The 24,345-nt window shown below is 37.2% G+C and overlaps 1 protein-coding gene across 6 annotated transcripts; it reads left to right on the forward strand.

Annotated features, from left to right (window-relative positions):
• The first annotated feature begins 5,901 nt into the window (after positions 1-5,901).
• LOC122038378 (protein indeterminate-domain 4, chloroplastic-like) lies at positions 5,902-9,663 on the forward strand. 6 transcript variants are annotated; one of them, XM_042598103.1, is made up of 6 exons: positions 5,902-6,271; positions 6,375-6,442; positions 6,596-6,634; positions 6,733-6,971; positions 7,095-7,491; positions 8,425-9,663. In XM_042598103.1, exons 4-6 carry the CDS (start codon positions 6,806-6,808, stop codon positions 9,449-9,451), a joined length of 1,590 nt encoding a protein of 529 aa, XP_042454037.1. In that variant the 5' UTR covers positions 5,902-6,271; positions 6,375-6,442; positions 6,596-6,634; positions 6,733-6,805; the 3' UTR covers positions 9,452-9,663. The 6 variants fall into 6 exon arrangements, with proteins under 6 accessions (XP_042454037.1, XP_042454038.1, XP_042454039.1 ...); XM_042598104.1 differs by lacking the exon at positions 6,596-6,634; XM_042598105.1 differs by lacking the exon at positions 6,375-6,442.
• Positions 9,664-24,345: the final 14,682 nt, after the last annotated feature.

Here is a 24,345-nt window from a genome sequence, read left to right on the forward strand (position 1 = left end):
CCGGGTTCGGGTCGGGTTCGGGTTAGGGAGTTGGAGAGTAAAAAATTTTCGGGTTGGGTCGGGTCGGGTTTGGGTTGACTCAGATTGACCCGGGTTGACTTAAATATAGGGTTTTGTGAGTTTTTTTTGTTAAATCAAATTTTATTTTAAAAATTTAGATGTTTTTATGTATATTTGTATGATAATGATAGAGTATTGAGATAAAAGTGAAGAATTATAGGGAAAATAACCCAAAAAAATCGTTTTGAATCAGATTTTCGGGTTATATGGGTCGGGTTCGGGTTTAGGTGTTTTGGGTTGAACTCGAGTTCGGGTCGGGTTCGGGTTGGGTTAAAAAAAAAAACTCAACCCGACCCAACCCACCCGAATTGACACCCTTAACCAGGGCCACACGCTCGGCCACTCGAGAGAGTGGTAGCTGTTGGTGCGGGAAGCATCCGACGATCGAACCTATATTTTGATTATGTCAAAGGGTTCAAAGTTAAGGTGTTTTGTTTTCTAACATGTTGAATGAGCTTGTAAGAAAAGCCCTAAGTGTACTTAGGTAAAAGTCCTAGCTGCGGTTAGGTAAGTGGAAAACCCTAGGGGGTGGTAACCCTAGGTCATAGGGGGTGACGACCCTATGCGGAAAGTCTTGGCGGGTCGAGAGCTTCAGGCAAAAGTCCTAGGGGGGAGGGGGGTAACCATAGGTGGAACTGGACTAGCCGGGAAGCGGAAGTCCAGCAGAAAGTCCAGAAGCTTCGAACGCTGAACAAAAGTCCAGTCGATCTAGAGGATCCACTGACAATAGTAAATCTCCTGAGTGGAGTAGGTAAGGACGCGCTCCCCGTAGAGAGAACAGTAGGCGTCGGGTTGACCTAAGATTTCCAGTTGGAAATCCGAAATTAGACCCGGACAGTCCGATGACTGTCAATTATATCTATCATATTGTTTCTGTGCTAAATTTGTTTTGCAGGGTTTGTGTTTGGGACTAACACATTTTGCAGGAACAAAGAAGCACACTTAGCCTCAGATGAACAGTGTTCGAGGCGCCTCCATGAAGCTTGGAGGCGCCTCGGGTGCAAGCCAGATGGAGTCCGCGAAGAGAAGCTGAAGGCGCCTTGGTGGGATCTGGAGGCGCCTTAGAGCTGGGATTGAAGGCGCCTTGGACTGTCATGAAGGCGCCTTGAGCAAGATAAGTGCAGAAGAAGTCTGCGCTAATCTACGCGGCTGAATAGGCTCTTTGGAGGTGCCTTGGATGGCACTGGAGGCGTCTCCAGCATGCTATAAAAGTATGTCTCGAGCAAATATCGAATAATCATCTTTCAAGCGTACCTTCATACGAGCCGCTAACGCAAAGTTCCAACAAAGCTACGACTTACATTGACAACCCGAAACTTTACTTTCTCCAATTCTGTTGTGATAACTTTAATATTTCATTTTGTAATCCATATTTGTAATCTATTTGCGCGAAATAGTGAATTGCTCACAGTAATCACTCAACGAGCGAGGGCCTTGGAGTAGGAGTCACCCAAGGCTCCGAACCAAGTAAAAATACTTAAGTTTTTGTGTGTTGTTCTTTTTCGCTGCTTTATTACTCGAACGATTTACGAACGTCTTTACGAATCGAACGAAATAGCCATGAGCGCTATTCACCCCCCCTCTAGCGTGTCTCGATCCAACAGTAGCTGGAGCATATGCCGCTTGTCCTGTCGTGCCGCACTCGGGCACTCATGGGTAGTGGTAGCTGGAGTTGCGAGCAGCAGGGACCCCCTTCACTTTGTAGCTAGTTAGCTACTCAGCACCTGTCCACTCGGTCACTCGAGAGTAGTGGTGGCGTTTGAGTGATACAGTTGTCATCGATCCGGTCTCTCAACCATACAGGGGTCGTGGTGCAGAGAGGTGGGCGGGGTGACCATCAGTGCATACGATGTTATTATTATATCTACTGATATTGTTGCTTATTTATGTTGTTGTTGCTAGTTTATGATACTGTTGCTTAATTATGATACTATTGCTAGTTTATGCTACTGTTGCTTACTTATGTTGATATGTTTATAGGTTGAGCTTTAAACCTGTAATATGTGTTTAAACCCTGACTTACTTATTGTTAATATGTTCTTACCTCACATGATACCTTTGTAGTGATGAACAATTCAGTAGTTGATCAGTATTACTCCTGATCTTCTATTACCTAGTCTAGGACATGGTTTCAGGTATGAGCATTTATTACGGTTGTATGTTAGTATCTGCTATTTCCCTTGTGAGACTGTATACTGTTGGCTCATTCTGTATTTGTATATTATGTTCATGCACTATCTTTCTTTTACCTGCTGAGTTTCAATACTCACCACCCCCACAAATTGGTTTTTCTTTCGCCAGGTAGCAGGTAGATGAATCAAGGATGCTTGGAGAGTCCTAGCTGCCAGTCCCACTACACTCTCGAGGACGGATTTCTTTTCAGTCTTGTTTCTATTCGGTGATATATTGATTTTGCACATTTTGCTTTCCAATAAGTCGATGTGGATTTTGGAGTCTAGTGTGGTGGTTGCATGTATTTTAGTTAATGACTTTGTTGGTCTTACATTCGATTTTCCCTTGGAGGTTATTATGTGGAGTTTGTATTTGTGTTGTTGTGGTTGTGGTATAAAATCTAGTTCGCTAGCAGTATGTTGTTTTGGTTTGTATGGACTCCCTTTATCGTTTTTCCGCTGTATTGGTTTTTAGTATAGCCGAGTGGGTTGTTTAATATATATATTAACTGCATGGTTGTATGCAAATCTGGTTATATGGATGTATTATGTGTATTTATTGCTTCAGATTGTCACTAATACAAGGGAGATGTTGTTGGATTTTCGTCTGACAATGACTCCTCTGGGACGTGACACATAGTATTAGGATCCACCAGGTATATAAACAGGAGATGAACCCCACACATCAGAATGAACTAACTCAAATGATGTAGAGAAATAGAGATACTTCTATAAAAAGATAAAGCAGAGAATTTTGTCAATTTGCAGTCACAACAATCTGAAATATCATAAGTTTATAATTTTCCTAAATTTCCTTTAGAAGCTAAGTATTTTAAACGAGAAAAAGAAACATATCTAAGAGGAAAATGCCACAAATAAAAATCAGAAGAAGTAGAGCTTAACCGAAAGGATGACAAATCAACACTAGAAGTTGCAACATCTGGAACTTTCAGCTCTTCTAATACATATAGTTCCACTTGCCTATGACCTATCCCAATTAGCTTCTGGGATTGCGAATCTTGCACATAACAAGAAGATGAAGTAAAAGAAACTGAGAAGCCAAAGTCACATAACCGACCGGGATAAGATTCAAAGTAAGATTAGGAATATGATATACATTAGACAAAGATAAATTATAGATACAAATAGAGTCAAAACCAGCTAATGACATGGGAGAACCATCAACGGTCATGACCGACACAGAAGGTAATGAATTTATAGATATAAAAGAATTGACATTAAACGACATATAATGTGAAACTCCAGAATCAAGGATCCAGATATGGGAATGTATACCTGAGGTATACCATTAGAGGACAAACTTATGTGAGAAGAGACATACATGACATGTGGCTGAGATGCAAGGAACTTCTGAAACTGTTCGATAAGAGCAGCACCACCATAACCACCATAGCCACCTCCAGAAAGCACCACCCCCACCACCATAACCACCACCACCACCATGAAATCCACCCATTTGATCAGTAGCATAATTAACTCTAATCATCCGGTCATGAACATTCTTATCATCGATGCCACTAATGGCAGCAAAGGCTTCTTCGCTATAAGTAAATATCACAAATCCAAATCCCCTGGATCATCCAGTTTCCCTGTCCATGATAACTCGAGCTTCAACCACTTCAACAAAACTAGTAAATACTTCTCTCAAACTTTAATCATTTGTGTCATATGAAAATCCTCTTAACAAAAATTTTGAGGATGTCATCCATCTTATTGCTTGAAATAATGGATTTGAAGTTACGTATTTCTTCAAGAGATTACCACTTCTATTTGCAAAAGTCATCCTTGCGTCGAGGATTCATAGAGGTCGATAGCTCCGCGCAACCAAAACTCCATAGTCACATTTTTTTTGTCGTTAGGTGGACTTAAAGAACTCAAAATCTGATCTCCACCGTTAAAAATGTAGCCCTGGATGTGAGGAACATTCTCTCAAAGTTTCAAGGTGATCCAACAGTTGAAACTCCAGAAAATATAATTCTTCTATAGTCACCTCAAAGAATTCTGAAAGTAAAACTATTCCACGATTCACTAAGAGAGGAAATGAGGAGATGGATTGGCTTTGATACCATGAAAATAAAACAAAGGATGCCAATAGAATGTAAAAAGTAAAGGAGAGAGAGAGATAGCCGTAAAAGAAGGTTAACAAATTGTATTATAAAAACTTAGGTTTACAGAGAAAAAGAAATATAAATAGATAATAAAAATAATAATAAAAACTAATGTATCCTTATATAATAATTAATTTATCATATGCTAACAAGGCACAGGGCCAGGTCTACCTATAGAGTAAAGACGCTGAATAACGAAGGGACACAGTCACTATAGAAGCAAAACGTTTTTCTTCTTTCTTCTCTATATATAAGATAGACATTTCAGCAAGTATATGGCATGCACAATATATTTGATAGTATAATTCTCTTGCTATTTTCTGTTCTATTACGCCTTTTCTTCAACTCTGATGTCTTAAGATCCAAAAAGGATCACGTCAATGTGCCTTGGCCCACTTCTGGTCTTTTGTTAATCTCTTTCAACAAGGCAAAAAGAAGTCAGGTCGTCTATGCCGACTTGCCAAACACAATCCGATCAAGTAGAAAGCTGATCCAATTGAAGAGATAGATTTAGTAGCAACTGACTCAGCAAAAGTCAATAGAGGACGATCCAACGGAAATTGACTCATCCTTGATTTCAGATCAGATGAATAATATTTTGATTCAAGGCTTAGGCTTAGCTTTGATTCGATCAACCTGTTTAAATTGGTACGATAATCCGATCGAACCTAGCTCCAAGAAAACAAATATTACAATCTTCACAATTGCATTTGAGTAGTACACACTTTGTGCTCTCAAATTATCTTTTAAATATTCATAAATGTTAGTAAATATGTAATTAATCTAAATTTGTTTTAAAAAAAATATATATTTTGTTGTAGTGTAGGCACCTAGTGAACTTTCAAATATTACTTAGAAAAGATTGAAAATTCTATATATCAAAATGCTTTCTTTGATTCAAGTCTTAATTAGCTCCTCCCTAAATCAATACGATAACAGATAATCCAATCCAAGCGAGCTCCTGGATAATATTTTAAAATATTTTAAATATCAATAATTAGAAGTACTGCTTAAAGATAAATTTCTTAATATCCATCGATTAAAATAAAAAATTTCCCCTCATTTTCTTAAAAGTAGATTCCTTTATATATAATTAAGTGTTTTCTTGCAAATAAAATTTAAAAAAAAAAAATCCGTGTGCTTGACCTACTCCTTATAGCTCTAGCCTCTACAATAGACCACTACCACAACTAGCTCGTCAACTGTTATTCCTACCAGAAAATGTGTAGGAAGAACATTTACAAACGCAAGTTACACTAGCTGAACTTATCTCCTTCGATCATTAAAAATAATGTTAAAATCCATTAAATATAAATCCAACAATACTGTATATATTGAAGAATAATTGGCTCATAATATATAATTCCTTTTATTTTATTTTATTTTCTCATCGATGGGTAGCTTTCTTGTGAATCGAAGCGCCCATCCTACACAGAGACAGTGACCCGGCGGCCCCAACCATCGGCACAAACCGACAGAGATGGCTGTGGGAGAAGCCATCACCACCCACTAAGCTCGATCCTTCTTCCCTTCTATTAATACGTCAATTTCTCTTCAGTTCCTCGGAAGATTAAGACCAATATGAGCGAGAGAAGCAGCAGCTGGCCGAGAGACAAGTGAGAAAAAAGAAAAGAAAAAAAAAAATCATCCCCAGCTAAACGAAGAGGGAAGGTCGAGAGAAGAGGTTGCTCTGGAAAAGTATGATGGACAAGCAACTCGGACGGATCAGATATACCACAAAAGTGATGAGGACGACGACCTAGCTCTTTCACCTCTGTCCCTTCACCGAATTGAACTAATCCCATCGCTAGTTTACAAAGAGAAAGCAGCTGGCCTTTTTCGCACTGCTTTCCTTCACTGCTACTACACTCTGAACAAGGAGAGGGGGTGAAAGACGACGACTAGTTCTCGGTTTGTTTTCTTCCGCTCCTTCTTCCTTCCTTCCTCGCTCTGTCTCTTTTTGTGCTTCTTTCTGACGACACGACTGGTCGTTTATGCTTGGCCTCTGCGCTAGCTTTGGTCTTTTTCAGGGTTGGGAGGAAGAGTTCGATCGATCGAGAGATTATAAAGAGTTATTTGGAGGTTTTTTTTTTTTGTTTTTTGTTTTGAGAGCTTGTGTGTGTGTGTGGTATATATATTTCTTCAGATCCATTAGAGCTAGTCCTCATGACAAATATATTTTGGGTGTTTCTCATGCATCTCTCCTATTTTCTTTGTCTGTTTTCTTGTCTTTAGATTATAATTTGGAGAAAATTTGGGACGCATAGATACACGGTGATAGTCTGATAGACACAACAAGGCTCTCGGAGCTCACGTATGGCTCCAACAAGTGTGTCGGATAGCTAACTAGTTTGCCGATCGATCATGGCCAGGAACCAAAACAAGGAGCAGAAGAGGAGATCGGCAATAATTTAGAGCTAGCGAGCGAGGATCAATTCGAAGAAGATGATGACATCTTCATCCGCTCCTTTCTTCAGAGTAGGGGAGGAAGATGAATACGGCCAGCACCCTTCGGTGCTGCAGCAACCGTCATCGGCTGCGCCAGCTAGCTCGTCGGCGACCGTAGCTCCTCAGAAGAAGAAGAGAAACCTCCCTGGAAAACCAAGCAAGTGTATTCTCGCTAGTTATCTCGATTTGATGTCAATTAATTAATTAATTGGTGTATTTAATTTTTCTTCTCGATTTGATGTCAATTTTCAAGTTTTATCTGTTACGATCGTATGTATATTGACAGATCCGGACGCGGAGGTGATCGCCTTGTCGCCGAAATCGCTGCTGGCGACGAATCGCTTCGTGTGCGAAGTGTGCAACAAGGGGTTCCAACGGGAGCAGAACCTGCAGCTCCACCGGCGCGGCCACAACCTGCCGTGGAAGCTGAAGCAGAAGAACCCGAACGAGGTGCGGCGGCGGGTGTACCTCTGCCCGGAGCCCACCTGCGTCCACCACGACCCCTCGCGCGCCCTCGGCGACCTCACCGGCATCAAGAAGCACTACTGCCGCAAGCACGGCGAGAAGAAGTGGAAGTGCGACAAGTGCTCCAAGCGCTACGCCGTGCACTCCGACTGGAAGGCCCATTCCAAGATCTGCGGCACTCGCGAGTACCGCTGCGACTGCGGTACTCTCTTCTCCAGGTATGCATTCGTTGACTACATCATAATTAATTATCATCCTCTTGAGTCTTAATTTGAAAAGCTCACACAGGATTCCTGCACTCACTACCATGCATGCTCTCGCACCGAGTTCCAAATTGGTTTGGGAGAAAATGGTCAGGGCTAGCTAGAGTTAGGATTAGAATTAGGGTTAGGGTTGGGTTAGGAATAATGTTGTTAGATAGATTTTGGGGTGCCTTGGATCTATCATGCAGCGATGAAGAGAGGACACTGGTCACACGTGAATTAGCTAGGATGGCCATGGAAAATGACCAAACAGCAAGATGGTTGAGGTCTCAAAAGGCGCAATCCCCTCCCCTTCTCCATTAGAACAAACGTTTTACTCTCTGTCCCTCTCTCTCCTCTCTAACTCCGCCACAGTGTTCACGTGTGGCCTGGAGGCAAAAGTCTAGCAGGATGGCTTTGTTGCCTTGCGATTTGGAGATTTGCGGGCAGCTGGCCATGGCCTTGGCCACCCGACCAGGTCCACAAACTCACAAGATCACATATCATCAATGCGAGTTGTGGTACATTATTCTCGCATCAAATGAGGCATCCGCATTCAATGCGAAGTGTTCCACCTGCGTTGGTACATCCTCCGTTATTGCATGATTGGAAGCGTGCATGCTTCGGGGAATAATTCTGGCAGAGGGAGGGGTTAATTGGAAGCAGCTCCCTTCCCCTTCATTTTGCGCATTAAAGAGGGTATTTATTGATGGAATCGTTGGTTTCGTAAGAGATGCTAAATTCCTTGGTTGCATTCATTGATGGCTCAGTCCTAATTATCTGGTAAAACTTCGACAGCTCGACTGTCATGTGACTTCTCTATGCATGCTATCAGTACCGAATGCATCATTCGTTCTTTTTTCAGTAATGATCAGTTTAATTCATTTGTGGATAAAATTAATGATGCAGGCGAGACAGTTTCATCACCCACAGAGCTTTCTGCGATGCATTGGCACAGGAGAACGCGAGGCTTCCGGCTCATGGCTTGAACACCAGCTTTGGCGGCCAGCTATATGCAAATAGAACCTTAAACTTGGGGCTTCCTCAACTCAACCCTACGCAGCTCTCCTCCTTACTCAGGACCACTGGCACCGGTGCCGCTGGAGCTTCACAGTTTGATCACGTCAACATGGCCACGGCCTCTTCCTCCTCCTCCTTCCGGCAGCCGCCGCCGCCGCAGCAGCAGCAGCAGCAGACCCATCCTAATTCGGCATTCTTCCTCGGAGGAAGCTCCTATAGCCAGCAGGGCTTCAACACCGAAGAGTTGCTCCAAAGCAAGCCCTTCCACGGCATGATGCAACTCCAAGATCTCCAAACAGTAAGTGCAAACAATGCCGCCACTTCTTCCTCCGCCGCCAACCTGTTCGACCTCGGATTCTTCTCGGGCAGCGCGGGTAACATCGACAACGTTAACCACATGATGAACAACCACATTGACACCAACATGCCTTCTCCTTTCTATAACCCTTCCCTGCAAGGTGAGCACGAGCAGCAGCAGCAGCAGATGCCGGCCACCGCGCTGCTCCACAAAGCCGCCCAAATGGAATTAGCGGCGCCGACGAGCAACTTCCGCCCGAGCTTCTACATGGGTGGTAGAGAGAGCGGCAGTTCAAGAAGCCAACTGGAGCAGGAGAACCATTTCCAGGACCTCATCAACTCGATTACTAATGGCAACGGCAGCGGTACTCTAGTGTTCGGTAACGAGCAAATGGCTGCGTTTGGAGGATTCAACCCTGCAGGTTTGGATCAAGAGAGCAAGCTGCACCACAACCTAACTGCAGGAGGACGAGGAGGCATAACGAGAGACTTTCTGGGAGTCGGCGGCATGGTGAGGAGCATGACGACGGCCGGAGGAGTTCACCTCGGCGTTGAGAACATCAACTCCATGGACTCGGAGATGAAGGCTCGATCATTTGGTGCTGGAAGAATTCAGTAAGTAATTCAATAATCAACTGTGCAACTGTAACTGTCTGCGTGAGAGAGAGAGAGAATGAGAATGAAGACTATGCATGCAATGTTGATTAATTAGCTAGCTAGGTTTGATTTGTAACTGATTAATCAAACTTAGTTACTTAAGACGAATTAATTAAGTTACGTTCTTGTATTGGGATTAATTAAATTATATTTGTAGCAAATATGTTCACAGTTTCATGATGCAATATATTAGTTCATGCTTCTTAATTATATATCATCTGTTTATGTAGTTTCTGCTTCAGTCGGGTATTATTTAATATTGTAATTATATTTATTTTGGTACGTGCATGAGAAAAAAGGGGTGAATTTTATTTCATGTGTGATGTGAGATATGGAACACTAATTAGTCATTTTTTACCCCATTTGATATCTGAGAATTATAGAATTAATATGTGGTTTGTTTTCTTCTCTCCAACTTACACCAAAATGTTTGTTTGTTTGTTGTTTTTTTTATACACGGTGCCAATTAAAAAAAAAAATGTTTTTAGTGATTGAAAAATTATATTTTCTTACGCTTAGTCATTTAATAGAAAACTTGGTGCAACTATCACTTAATGAAGGAATATAATTGCGGCGAAATTTTCTTTCATCTTCCATTTGGTATGACATTTGTTATAAATCCATCTAAATTGCATTATATATATTGTAATTAAAATACTTTAATTGTATTATGTAAAATTAATTATAAACTAGTTTTGACGGAAAAAACACTAATTGAATTTGTTCCTACTTGAGGTTGTCAGATGAGTTACTGGTAAGCTGTATGTGGTGTTGACTAAGTGGTTGAACGCCAAGCGAGGGTTAATCGTCTAGAAAGCTCACAAAGTGAGAAACAGAGACAGAGAAAAAAAGAGGATTAGAATGGAGGTCGGGGGTGCTCAGGCTCATCCACTTCGATGCTCAGTCAGTCTCTGATGAGGAAAATGGAAAAAGAAGAATAGTAGATGAGGAAAAATAAGATGATTAATTATAGTATGTGTGTATGCCTAAAAGTGTATTGTTGCCCGTGAAAGCAGACTTTTTTTATATCCAGGACGTGAAAAAGAGACCCTGTATCTCCCCCGGTATTAATTAATGAGATGTCACATCTAGTAAGAAAAATATCATGTCCCCGTATTACCGCTGTATCATACAGTTATGTCGCTCATATCTTGTATCTGTAGAATATTATATGGGGTCATGGTATATCAACCATACTACTCTATATACTCTAACAACTCATGTGCTATCCCACGTGTATACGCTAGTACACGTGTTGTCCCAGACGCTGTGCTAGCCCATGTGTCAAGCTAGTCCATATTGAGATAAATGGGCCAAAGGACATGAGCCGTTAAGAAAAGGAGCATTGGATTGGTTGGGTCAAGAGGGGCATTGTATCGACGGGAGGATCCAGTTGGTGAAACCTAGAGGATTGCTAGTCAGTGGAGTCGAGACAATCATCAGTCAGTGGAGCCAAGAGGATCACCATTCAGTGGAGCTAATGAGTGGGGCGATCAGATCAATGGTTATGATCTAACTGAGTGGGGAAATCCGCTCGGCGGTTCTCATTGATAATATTGACTTTGACCTCCATTTTATCTTGGGCTCTGGGTTTTCTTGGACACGTGGAAGCTTCTAATATTCTCCGCATTAGAACTAAATAAAAGCTCTTATGAATATTATAAAATAATAAATAAATAAATAAAAGACACCTATAAAATTATAAACTGACCTAATTGAATAATTAAGCGAAGACACATGATTAAAGTAAAGACACATGATTTGTAAAATAAAAATATTAAAGTAAGGTTAGATTCTTGTAACCGTACTGCTATATATATTGAAATCCTTATTTTTAAATAAGATCTCTATGGATCTGTGGGTCTAGTTCATTTATACCAACCAACTTTTGTATTTTTACACAAGTAACTTTTCATAAACCCTAAACTTGATCATTCAATAAATTCATTTTGTTCATCATCCCGTGGTGTTTTCATATCATAATAATGTGAGAATATTTGTTACTCGAGCTCAGAGTAATTAAAAAAAGATAAATCTCTTACAACAATATTGTTATACTAAAATGATGTTCGAATTACATGATGAAGCAACTGGATGTTGAGACAAAAACAGTTAATTATGTCCCGAGTAATGATTGACGTTTAATGGATAATTAAGAGATATAAGGTTTGAATATCAATTGCAGCATATATATTATCGGGCTTAAGAATACTGGCCATATGGATGAACCTTTATATAAGTGTTTCTCGTTTTATTCACGTAACCAATGAAACACTTTTATGAGGTCAGACCGATCACTTTCAGAATTAGTCGGTTTGAAGAGTTGGATACCTAGATTAATTTTTTTTTTTTAAAATAGGTAATTTCTTGAAGGGATTTTTCCCTCAAGTGGACTTAAGAATGTTGACCATATAGATGAGCCTCCATAAGCACTTTTCAATTTATCCTGGTGGCCGGTGGAGAATTTTTGTGGGGTTAAGCCGAACACCTCTAAAATTAGTCGGTTCGAAAAGCTGAATACCTGAATTACCCTAAAAAATAAAGATAATTACTGCCTTGGGAAACGGTGCAACGGTTAGACCCTTTATGCAGTTAACCAAATATTTAAGGGTCAGTATATTGTAGGAATTTTCCTTTAGTGGGATGATAGCTCTAAGAACGTTGGCCGCTTGGATGAGCTTCCGCAAGCGCTGTCTGATTTATCTTGATAGCGGTTGAAAAACTTGATCAATTACCTTCAAAATTAGTCAGTTCGAAAAATTGAATATCTAGATTAAAAAACAAAAAAAACAGATAATTACTAATATTATAAGGAATTGATTATTAAAATTTGAGAAAAATATAGAATTAAGTAGTTTGAGTTAGTCGGCCTATTAAATTATTTTTTGTCTAAAATAAATAATTAATAAATTGAGTATTTTTTTGAATTTTTATTTCAAAAAAATTAAATGCACATCAACATCACATATTAAACATGAGGAACTAATTAACATAAAACTAAGTTTGACGAAAATTTAATATCAAAAGATCTCTTTGAAAAAAATGAGTGCCTAAAAAAAAAAATATGAGAATGGACCTTTAAAAAAACGCGGTACATCTTATAAATATTTAGAAATCCCTTATGATTTATAAGAATTATATAACATATTTTCATACTAACCATATCTTGGTCGATGAGTGTTAAAAATATGTTTGATAACCCTTAAATAAGATGTATCATTATTGTTTAGACGTTAAAACTCTTTTCCTTTTTATTAGGGGTGTAGAGGGAGTATTTTGATGATCAAGAGGAATTTAATTAAAATCAAAGGGCTTTTATGGGCGAGTAACTTTTTAAAATAGTCCATATGTTTCAATATTTAAAATCTATTTAGATGATTGCCCCCAAAATATTTTTTTTAGTATCAAAATGCTCCCTAGTTGATAATTCGGATGATAATATAACAATAAAATAAATGGAAAAAATGAAAAGGGATTTTAAAAGTAATAGAATCTTAAGAGAAGGGAACTTCTAAAAGTCTTTTTTTTTTTTTTTTTTAAATTTGGGGATATTTTGAAAATTCCCTTTATATAAATTAATTTATTCCATTTCATAATTGTTTATAAAATAAAATGGAGTTATGACAGGTGAGTTGAGAGCGATGGAAATGAGGCAGTAGAAAAATCATTAAATATCCTGGTGTAAATGTGTCGTCAAGGAGACAGGAATATTTTTGTCCAATAGCATCTTCATTTGTATTTTGTCCTTAGGAAAAATATCGATTTATTAATATTATTTATAATTTAATGGGTTTTCTTTTTCATGCATAGATGGGCCAGCTGAGAGTTGTCGTTGGTCGACACCTCTAAAATAATCTGATTTATTTCCAAATATATATTTTTTTAAAAAATTTAATTGATAAAATTTAACTATTTTAAAAGAAAAATAAATGTATTATTAAATTCGTAAGATTAATCAATAAAGTAAAAAAAACTTTAATTGACAAATAGTCAAAATTGTAGGGTAGGATTATCAAATATCAAGCATATATATATTCCTCACGTGTATTTATTTTTTTAAAAAATATTAAGTCATGATATTTAAATATATTTTATTAAAGTTCCAAAATGTGATATAAGTGGAGCTTTGAACCCGCATCTATTCTTTCTTAAGCTGAGCAATTATAATTGATTTCTTCATCGAAGAAATTCGCTACAATATCAATTCAATCACTGTCTGATTGATGAATGAGCTGGTAGTTGTCGGCAAGTCAATCTAATAGAAAAGCCACAAGTTGAATGAGTCAATGAGGCTATATGGGTTGATCTTGCTAGTTGGTTTGGTCAAGAGGATCAACCTGAATGGGCTACTCAATCGGTCCAAACAAGCCCGACGATCTAGTTGAGCTAGGTGGGATGAGTGTATTTAATTGGTTGATTAGACTGGTTGGATCAACTGAGTAGGTTGAATCGTCGAGTAGGCTGAGCCGACAGTTAGATTGGTGGGTCGAGAAAGCTAAATCAGTCGACCAAGGAGACCGAATGGATTGAATAGGTTAAGTAGCACATGAATTCCAAGGAGCTTTGTACCTGGGGAAAATATCACATCAACATATTGATTCCCTAAGAATAAGACAATTTAGATAACAAAAAAGTATAGCCCACATTGTCCTCCTTTATGCAAATACCCAACTTAGATATGCAAAATACAAAATACAAAAGATTTTTCTTTTGGTTTTATTTGTATTTTGTACTTGTTTACACGTAATTGGCTAATCATCAAGGGAAGGGAAGTAGTTTACCTCAGTCATGAAGAAATATATGAAATTGATTGATTATGAATTAGTTTTGTAGTTTTCATGCATCAATTCAATTCATTGGATAAAGGATAATTGTCATAAAAGTTCCGTTATGGATGAAGGATATTCTCAATTTATCATCAACTTCCCTTCACCTTACACGTGTTCAATTAATAATTAAAACTAGTCGAATGAAAAGTAATATTAATTATGAGTATTTAAAATTATTATGTACTATGTAGCTAGAACTAGGGGGAAATTAAAGAAGATTAAGGGGTAGAGGAATTGCCCAACAATGAAATTAATATAAATAATTATAAATTAGAAGACGGTAATCAATTTCATATATAATATAATTAATTCTTGATTAAGTTTGCATAGACGTTGTGGGCTGAAATTAACAGCCATTTGGTCTGCACTTAGATTTACTTTTATATAAAATTCAGATATTTTATATCACTGCCGAGAAGAATTTAATTTTATTAATTTTAAATAATTTTTTCATATATTATTTGGACTGTTAATTCGTGGCCACCTTCCTTGTTCACGTGACTGTCTCAAATGCTGCAAGGAATCATCCGAATGATATTAACTCATAAATATTAATTTATTTTTCTCCTGTTTTTACTTTTGTTAGCAAAAGAATGATAAGAGCGTTCACGTGCATGCATTAAGACAAATAAGTAAGTCATCATTATATGAAGTTATATATTTGCATGTGATTTGCTAGAATCCAATTGTACATTAATACTCCAATCGCCCCCACATTAACGTGACCTAGTCCTTGAGGGATATACATCGTGTAGATTGATATATTATTCAATGAAAAAAGATTATAAACTTGTAACAATTAGTCTAGATATTGTATATTAATTTGTATATATAATACAAAAAAATCATCATTTAACTAAAATTATTACATATACTAGTAAAAGTATTATCGTTGGAGCAAAGAAAATGTTATACGATAATTTTAATTAAAATTAATATAATGGCATTTTAGAATAATTTAATAGAATTGGAACACACTGACAGTAAAGGAGGTAAAAATAATTTAATAGTATTGGAAGTACGGAGGGATAGTTAATACTAAATGCTCTCGAAGGACATTTATCCACTCAAAATTATTATTTAAGAAAAACATTCTTTTAAAAGGATTGAATTTGTGTCAGTAAGCTATATATATATATATATTATACATACGGACAAGTATATATAATGAATGAGCCAGTTTTTACGGTGCACGATAGCAGTAAGAGCGATGATTTTGCAAGTTGGAACTGGCGCACGTCGTCGATGGACAAAGCAACGGACAGACGGGGCAGCTGGCTGGCTTTTTCTCGATTTGTAACCTTTGTGTGTTTTGGCCGTAGCTATATGAATTTCTGTGTCTCTTCTGTGTTCTGGCAAATTCAGGTGTGCGCATTTCAATGATCTTGGTCGGACACGTCAGTTGTGGTGGTCACTGTACTTTCCACACAGAATTGAAAGAAAGAAAAAAAAAATAGAATTGGATTTTGAAGAATTTTAAGACAAATTTATTTATAAAACTGTCATTGAATATTCTGAAAATCTGCCTAATTTATGTTTTGAATTTATCTGGTCTACTTTCAGGATTAATTTGGCAAAATCTGAACATCTAAATTAATTTGCTTGAATGTAATTTATTGTGCCAGACACTCTCTTAATTACTGTTATCATCCTTGTACAATTCCAGGAGCTAGCCTTCAGGCAAATATGGTCCCTGTGGCTTGCCAACCTACATTACCAATGTGTGGACCATCAAGGAATTGCCACAAATAAACATATTTTAATGATGACAAAGATAGTAATTCAAGAGATTTAGAAATTGATTTTAATTATTCATGATTTATCATGTTTAGATTGTAATTCAAATCATATTTTTCATTATTTCTATATTTATTATTTTTATATTTATAATAATATATTTTCATATTTATCATTATATTTTTCATATATTATCTTGATAATATGTATAAATAGGTGAGTTATGACAATTATCAATCAATAATAAACTTTTCTTTCCTTGTCTTTATAGTTATTTCTTATGTTTATGTGCTTCCATATTATGTATTTCAACATGGTATCAGAGCCATGATTTATAGTTTCTTCCCATCAATTTCTCTCTTTTTCTCTACTCGACAGCAACAACTAATTTCTCTTTCTCCTAATTAATTTTTCTTCCCATCAATTTCTCTTTTCTTTATACTGTTGCTAAAGTATCTAACTCTTCTTTCTTTCTTTCTTTCTTTCTATATTGCTTCTTTTTACCATAATACATGTTGCAACCTCTTCTCTATGCATCCTTTTCTTCACCACAAATTGCAGATCCGTACGCAAGTTAGCAACTAGCTGAGAGCGACATCGGGTGTAGCACCCACGGTAGCAACTCCTTGTTACAAAAGTCTAGGAGTTACCCCCTTTCCTTAAAAACTCACCAACTCCACCGCTTTCTTCGCTTTCTTTTTCGTAGGTTCAAGTTCACTTTACGACACCTCCTTCGTCGGCATCGCCTTCTCTCGGACTTTCTTTCCAGCATCCTCTATAGTCTCTTATGCTTTCTTAGAAGCTTCTTTCTCCTCTCTTTTCCTTCCCTCGTTGTTTTAGCTTTTAGCAACTATTTTTTATTTCCCTTCTCTTGTTGTTTCCTTCTCAAAAATAGTCCGAAATTATTGTTCTTATCTTTCTTCATTAATGTTCCCCTTCTTCTTCTTTCAAGTTTCGATAAGAATCTTGTACTCACAAATGTCTTCCTGTTACTCTTTCTTTACCAAAATCAACAAGTTACTCTAAAGCTACTCTCTCTTACTCTTACTGTCCTCTTTTCTTCTCCTTCCTATCTTCTTTTTATAGTTAGGTTCAATTCCTTCTCTTTTCTTTTCTCTTCTTATTTTTCTCGTAGTAAGAGCAATATTATTGTCCTTCTTAATTTCAACGACATCAAATTTTATCCCTCTTTACCTTCCTCTCTCTTTCTTCTCCTTCTATCTCCTCTTTTACAATAGCAAGTTCATTATTACTGTCTTTTTTTCATAATTATTGTTTCTTTTTTAGACGTCCAAATAGCAAGTTTTTTCATTGCTCAACACACAATCGCAGATTTTCTTCCTCTGCTACAGCATATGCAACCACCAAAATGCAGCATTTTTTCTCTGCTGCTTTTATTCCGGAGACAGATTAGATTCCAGCTGTCAAACAACAACTTCTCGTCTCCTTCTAGTTGTTGTCTTCTTTCATCAAAGCGGTAAAGTTCAACAAATCTGTAGTTTCGTTGATCGTACTAGTGGATTTTGCTCTAGAAGATATGATTGGTTAACAACCAAACTCAACGTTCAAGTATCTGCCGTTGAATTTATTGAGAGGTAATGACGACAAAGATAGTAATTCAGGAGATTCAAAGATTGATTTTAATTATTGATGATTTACCATGTTTGGATTGTAATCCAAACCATATTTTTCATTATTTCTATATTTATTAGTACCATATTTATAATAATATATTTCCATATTAATCATTATATTTTTATATATTATCTTGACAGTATGTATAAATAGATGAATTAGCTTATGACAATTATCAATCAATAATCAATTTTTCTTTCTTTGTCTCTATAATTCTTTTTTATGTTTATGTATTTCTGCATTATATATTTCAACATATTTGAGGTCAGATGTGAGGTTGATTGTCAGCAAATGTTCGAAAGTTAGTGGTTGTAGGTGTCGGAGAAAACTCTGCATGAAATTTGTAAAAGGGTGCCCCTTGCTCAGCCAGACTGGTTTCTTTCTCCACCAGCATTAATCTTTGCGATAACTTACAAACTATATGCTATGTACTTACATATATAGCAATCGCTTCAGTGATCAAAGAGTCAAGGAGAAGAACAATATTCAGCTTACTGAAAATGACTGAACTAAATAGCTAGCTTCTCTATATCAACAGGAACCCATCCCAATGCTTCCGCATCTTAAAACATAGTAGAAGCTCTTTGACAGTCTCATGTACCAAGTGTAATTTAAAAAAAAGACAGTCCTGTAAATCATAGCACTTAATTTTCAATACTCCCACTTCCCAAATAAAAGATCTTATTCAATTAATGTATTAGTTCCGATCGATGTCCACGCATTATATTAACGACTTAATTTTGGCCTATTTTCTTATCAAATGAATGAAATCAACTTCTAGAAGGGGAAAAAAACACAGTTACGTGAGGGAAAAACTACTAGGACTGCAATATAAGCATCCCTATTAAAGATTAAAAGCCATGTCAAAACAAACTTGCACTTTTAGATAGCTGCTCAACCATAAACATGTAAAACTAAAATGTTAAGGTAACTTTCCTTCAGGATTGATATAGTCACGTCATAACTGAGTATAGAGACTAAATCGACCAATATTGTCACAAAAAATAGATATAAAGATCATAGAGTTCACTTCCTGGAAATTGCTAAGCCAAGCATCACTACCAGCTGCAGTACAAACATAACTAAGAGCATAGACGGATCTTACTTAGGGCTGTTCTAGGCATGGTAATTCGCAAGAATGGTCATGAATATGATTTCACAGAACGGTCACGCACGGATACACACACAAAGAAGTAATGTTGAGAATTGCGCAATGCGTGCTTGTGGGTGTACTGTATGGTGCGCTCTCTCTCTCTCTCTCTCTCTCTCTATATATATATATATATATATTTAAATTTCAGATTTTGGCATTTAGGGTTTTAACTTTAAAGTTTAGGGGTTAGGATATCGTATTAAATCTAAAAATATTTTTAAATAAGAAAATTATATTAGGTGTTCACGGGTGTGTGACACCACACACACACTGCATACCTCGCTTTCGTGCCTGTGCTACGTGACTGAGTGAGTTAGGGCGCTCGAGTCACTTCCGAGCGACCTCGTGTCTGTGATTGTGCACGACTTTCACTGTAATAGAGCTCTGTCATTTAATTTTTTTTCTACTGTAGCACCACCCCATCAGAAATTTAAAAAACCCTAAACTTTTTGTCTCCCCTTTTCCTCTCAAAAATCCAAATATTTAGAACCCTTCATCTCCCCTTTCCCTCTCAAAATTTTAACATGAGGATCATTTCATGTATGCGTCTATACTCTATTGTCTATCTTTTAATTCTATGCTCCTGCCTCGTCTTAAGGTTTATAGTTTAGCATATTGTAGCAGCTACTATTTGATAGCTGCTACAACATCCCAGTGAAAACTGCTATAATGTGGAAATCTTAAAATTAGAACACAGTAGTAGCTATAATTTGATAGCTGCTACAATGTGATTATCACACCATGTTGTAGCAGTTACGATTTGGTAATTGATACAATATTATAGTCACACTATCTTGTAACAGCTACAATTTGGTAGCTGCTACAATGTTCTGGTCACACCACATTGTAGCAAATACAATTTGGTAGCTGCTACAACGCAGTGTGACTATCGTGTTCTAATCAAAACTAGCTAAATTATCATTTTATTGTTCAAAACTAACATTATAATGTATCATTTTACAAAATTAAATAGCATCTAGTGCATCAATGTCTCACAGAAGCTCTACTTCTCATGCATACTATAAGAAAATATAATGACCAACATATTTTGATCAATATATGAGATATGTTATTATTGAGTTACCTATTATCATGTAATGATAAAAAAAGATTGGTAATCCAGAGCAGAACATCTACTTTTGGTGTACAAGCTTAAATTTTTGTGTTGCAACAAGACATAGTTTAGAACTTTAGATAATTGAAGAATTTGGCATTCCCCGACAATGGAGGAAAATAAGGGCAAGGGGCAGCTATACATTCGCTAAGTTGCAGATGATCGAAAGTCAAAAATTGAGATGAAATTCTCATTACTAGATGTTGCATTTTCATTTTATAACCAATATTCACGAGAAGCCCGATTTAGCCTAAGGGTGAACAGTAGAAAAAAAAAAGAGGACAAATGAAATTGTTTGAAAAAACACTTGTATGTTTTAAAGAAGGCCACACAGATAATCAATGAAATAAACATGCAAAAAGGTATCAATGAGCAAAATAAAAAAAAAATCCGTGGTGAAGTTAGAACTGGTTGTATGTATTTCAATTGTCAAGGAACAAACTGGACCTAATTGGGTTGCCACTAACTTCATGGAAAGTCATAATTATCTACTCTCGACTCCTTCAAAGATGCATTTGCTATGCTCCTATCATAATGTTTCGGTAGCAAAGAAAGCATTGATATAATAGTTTTTAGAGGCCAATATGCCAACTTGTTAATAAATGCAATTATTAGAGATAGATTTTGGAGGGTTTGAGCAGGTCGGATGTACAGAAAGAAATATTAAAAAATTTGAGAAAAAGCTAAGGGATGAACAAAAGAGAATTAATGCAGAAACATTGATCGAGTTATTTGCATCTGAGAAATAGAAGAATTTAACTTTTTTCTTTAATTACGAGATTGATTCAAATAACAGATTTAGTAGGTGATCATGTATCAAGGATGACATACAATGTAGTTGTATTTGATACGACATATAACACCAATAAATATGCATTGATTTTTGCACCATTTGTAGGAATTAATCATTATGATCAAACAATTATTTTTGGTTGTGACTTTATAAGTGATCAGAAAACTGAGTCTTTTGTTTGGTTGTTTAAGAAGTTCATAGAAATCATGCCTAAAGGTGCACCAAATGTGATCATCACTGATCGGGATCTTGCTATAACGAAAGTCATTGCTCAAGTTTTCTCTCAGATAGTGCATCGATATTGTTTGTGGCATATACTTAACAAATTTCCAGATAAATTGAATCATTTGATTTTTCGTGACTACTATCAAAGTATAAAGAATGTCATTGAAAAGTCTACAACACCTGATAAATTTGAAAATTCATAGGAAGATATTATCAAGTGTGCTAACTTAGAGAAAAATGATTGGTTGTCATTGATAAATGACTTGTGACACAAGTGGGTGCTAGCATATTGTAGCCATGTATTTTGTGCTGGAATGTCAAGTAGATAGATATATGAAGGCTCACATCATTTTTCAAGAGGTATGTCTTAAATAAGAACTCATTGATGAATTTTATCACCTGTTTCATATTGATATGAATGAACATCCTAATATGAAGACAAACTGGCTAATGGAAACTCAAATGATTAAGGTGCACACAAAAAATAAATGGGTGGAGTTTCAAAGTTAAATGAGTGAGAGTCATGGTTATTATGTGCAACAAACATCTATAGGAGTTGAGTTAGTAGTTTATCATGTGATGAAATTTTAAAATTATTCTTCCTCCAAACCAAGGGTCCTCACACATGATAAACTAAGGGACTACATATCCTATAGCTGTCGTAAATTTGAGTTCGATGACATTCCATTCAAACAAATGTTAGTTTTTTATATCAACCAAGTGTTTCATGTGTCTGATACGAATATACTCAAACAATGGACACGAGATGCAAATGTTGGAGCAATCTATGTTGTATCGTGAGCACGTGAAAGGGGGGGGGTGAATCACTTGATTTTGAAATCATTCTTTTCTTTTGAAATACTGAGTTCACGATAGAAATAAAACTAAAGAGAAAGAAGAAAGAAAGAAAAAGACAAGCGCTAACATAAATAATTTTTTATTTAGTTCAGATCTTTCGACGACTCCTACTCTAAGACTCGCACTCGTTGGGTGCTTTCTTTAGGTAATCCACTAATAATTTGAATGTTACAAAATTGAAGTGTAAGAACTATAAGGACAAGTTATCAATAACAGAGAAAATGAGTAGAACTTGATTGTCAGTTGTTGGAGGAGCGTTACAGTGTCGTAGGAGCTTTTTCGGAGTAGTGTGTAGGAATGAAAGTTGTAGCAAATGTTGTTTTTGAGCTACTGGTTAAAGCTTCCTTTTATAGCCCCGTCCAGGCGCCTGGATACCCTCCAGGGCGCCTGGATTGTGTTGATGTGGTAAGTTCTCATCGAAACTTCATCCTTGAAGTTTATCCACCTCTAGGTGCCCGGACCCCCTCCGGGCGCCTGGACTGCTGATGTGGGTCGACTAGTCACTGTGCTTTAACATATCGCGAAGATGAAATTTCCCTTGTCCGGGCGCCTGGAGCAACTCCGGGCACCCAGACCGCCCGGGTGCCTGGCTAGGCACCCACCCAGGGGCGCTCCCTCTGTGAAGCTTGCCCGTGAGCTGGAGCAACTCTGGGTGCTCGAACTTTGGGCGCCTAGACCCTCTCTAGGTGCTCGGACCAACTTTTTTCACTCTTCTTTTTGAAATAAAGTTAGAACAAGCAATAATATATGAAGCAAAAATAATATCTTGACAACCTCTGGATTGTCCGGTCTTGACTTCGAGTTTTCACTGAGACTCTTAGTTGGACCGACGCTTACTGTTCCCCAACCGGGAGCGCGTCTTCATTAGGTCTCTCCTCCAGTTGCTTACCTGCACTTACCAATCACATACTTCCTTAATGTCAAGTCTCTTGACCCATCAGGACTTCCTACTAGATCTCAACCAATTTGGACTTCAGCTAGTTGTCAACCCAACTGGACTTTCTTCTACCAGATCTCAACTAATCTGGACTTCGTGTCAACTATCAACCTAGCTGGACTTTAGCTTGGTGTTCCAGTTGTTGGTCCCTTTAGAGGTCGCCAAGAGCAGAGAGGTGAATTGCCCGGAAAAAAATAAACTAACCCTTTCTCAGCTTATAACTAAATAAAGAACACTTGTAAATAAAAAACAAAGAGACTAATTAAAAGAAAGCAGACACAAAGGAGTTACTTAGTTTGCAATCAGAAGATTGCTAATCCAAGGAGAATATGACGCACTATCTAAAGATGTCCTTCGGGCGGAGTAGCCTATTACACAGTTAATAGCATAGACAGAAAAGTATAGCACATAGAATTGGATTACAAGTGAATTGATTTAACTGTGAAAATCAGTGCTATATTTATAGCACTGTTCGGGGGTGCCTGGAAGGGTTTCGGGCGCCCTAGGAAGGGATAAAATTTTATCTCTTTTGCATGGATCACGGTTTGACCACGATCTGGATAAAAACTCAGTCCGGGCGCTCGGAATGGTTCCGGGCGCCTGGAATGGTTCCGGGCACCCGGACCCCCAAAGTCAATTCCGGTTGACTTTCTTTGTCCGGGACCTCTGCTCCGATTCAGCTCGCCTCGGTCCAGGTCTTCCGCTCTAGCACTGCTAGCTTGGGTGATCTCAGCCATCCGGAATAGGGCTCACTCGAACCCAACTTCCGGCCTTCTCCTCGAGCAACCTTCCTCCCCAATTTCTCGTCCCTCGAACGTCACGTACGTTCTTCTTGTCCACCAGTGTACTCTTCCACGACACCTCGACCCTCGGACGCACCGAGCCCATCGGCTCTCTCCTCGTGCCGTCCTTCTCGTTAGCCGCATCTTCCGCTCGACTTCCTGTGCTCCTAAGCTTCTGCACACTTAGACACAAGGGTTAAACCAAACAAGAAATAACTTAACTTGTTTGATCACATCAAAACACTTTGGGGTTCCAACAATCTCTCCTTTTTTGATATGAGCAACCCAAGTTAAGATAGGGTAAAACAAACATAATGTAGAAACAAATAATTTTGCAAATAAGTGTAAGTAAGATTTTTCAATGAAAAATTTTGAATACACCTCCCCTTAGACTTAACATTCTTCTCCCCCTTTGATCGCATAAAAAAATGGGATTCTTTAACAAGTCTAAGGTTAATTAAATTTTTTAAAAAGAATTTGCAATAAATTAGAAAATTTTAAGTGTTAAAAAAAATCTAAGTATGAAAATTTCTAAGTAAAAAGAAATTTAATTTTCTAAGTTAAACATAACATTTTGTGCAACGGAATAACATATTTTAACAGAAATAATATTGAATTTTTCTAAGTGAAACTTTTAGAAGAAATTTTAATAAGTGCTAAGAGTTGCAAAAAGTTTCTAAGAAATTTTTTTTTGAGTTAAAGATAATTTAAAAATTTGAGAACATTTCTCTAAGTTTTTGCAAACATAAATATTTTTGAAAATTGTCTAAAACAAATTGAGTAACCCTTTAAA

The sequence above is a fragment of the Zingiber officinale genome, chromosome 1A (genome assembly GCF_018446385.1).
Source record: "Zingiber officinale cultivar Zhangliang chromosome 1A, Zo_v1.1, whole genome shotgun sequence".
NCBI lineage: Eukaryota > Viridiplantae > Streptophyta > Magnoliopsida > Zingiberales > Zingiberaceae > Zingiber > Zingiber officinale.

Coding starts and splice junctions, on each gene's coding strand:
- LOC122038378 (XM_042598103.1), top strand. CDS start 6,806: ATGATGACATCTTCATCCGCTCCTTTCTTCAGAGTAGGGGAGGAAGAT. Junction 6,972..7,094: donor CCCTGGAAAACCAAGCAAGT/GTATTCTCGCTA, acceptor GTATATTGACAG/ATCCGGACGCGGAGGTGATC. Junction 7,492..8,424: donor TGCGGTACTCTCTTCTCCAG/GTATGCATTCGT, acceptor TTAATGATGCAG/GCGAGACAGTTTCATCACCC.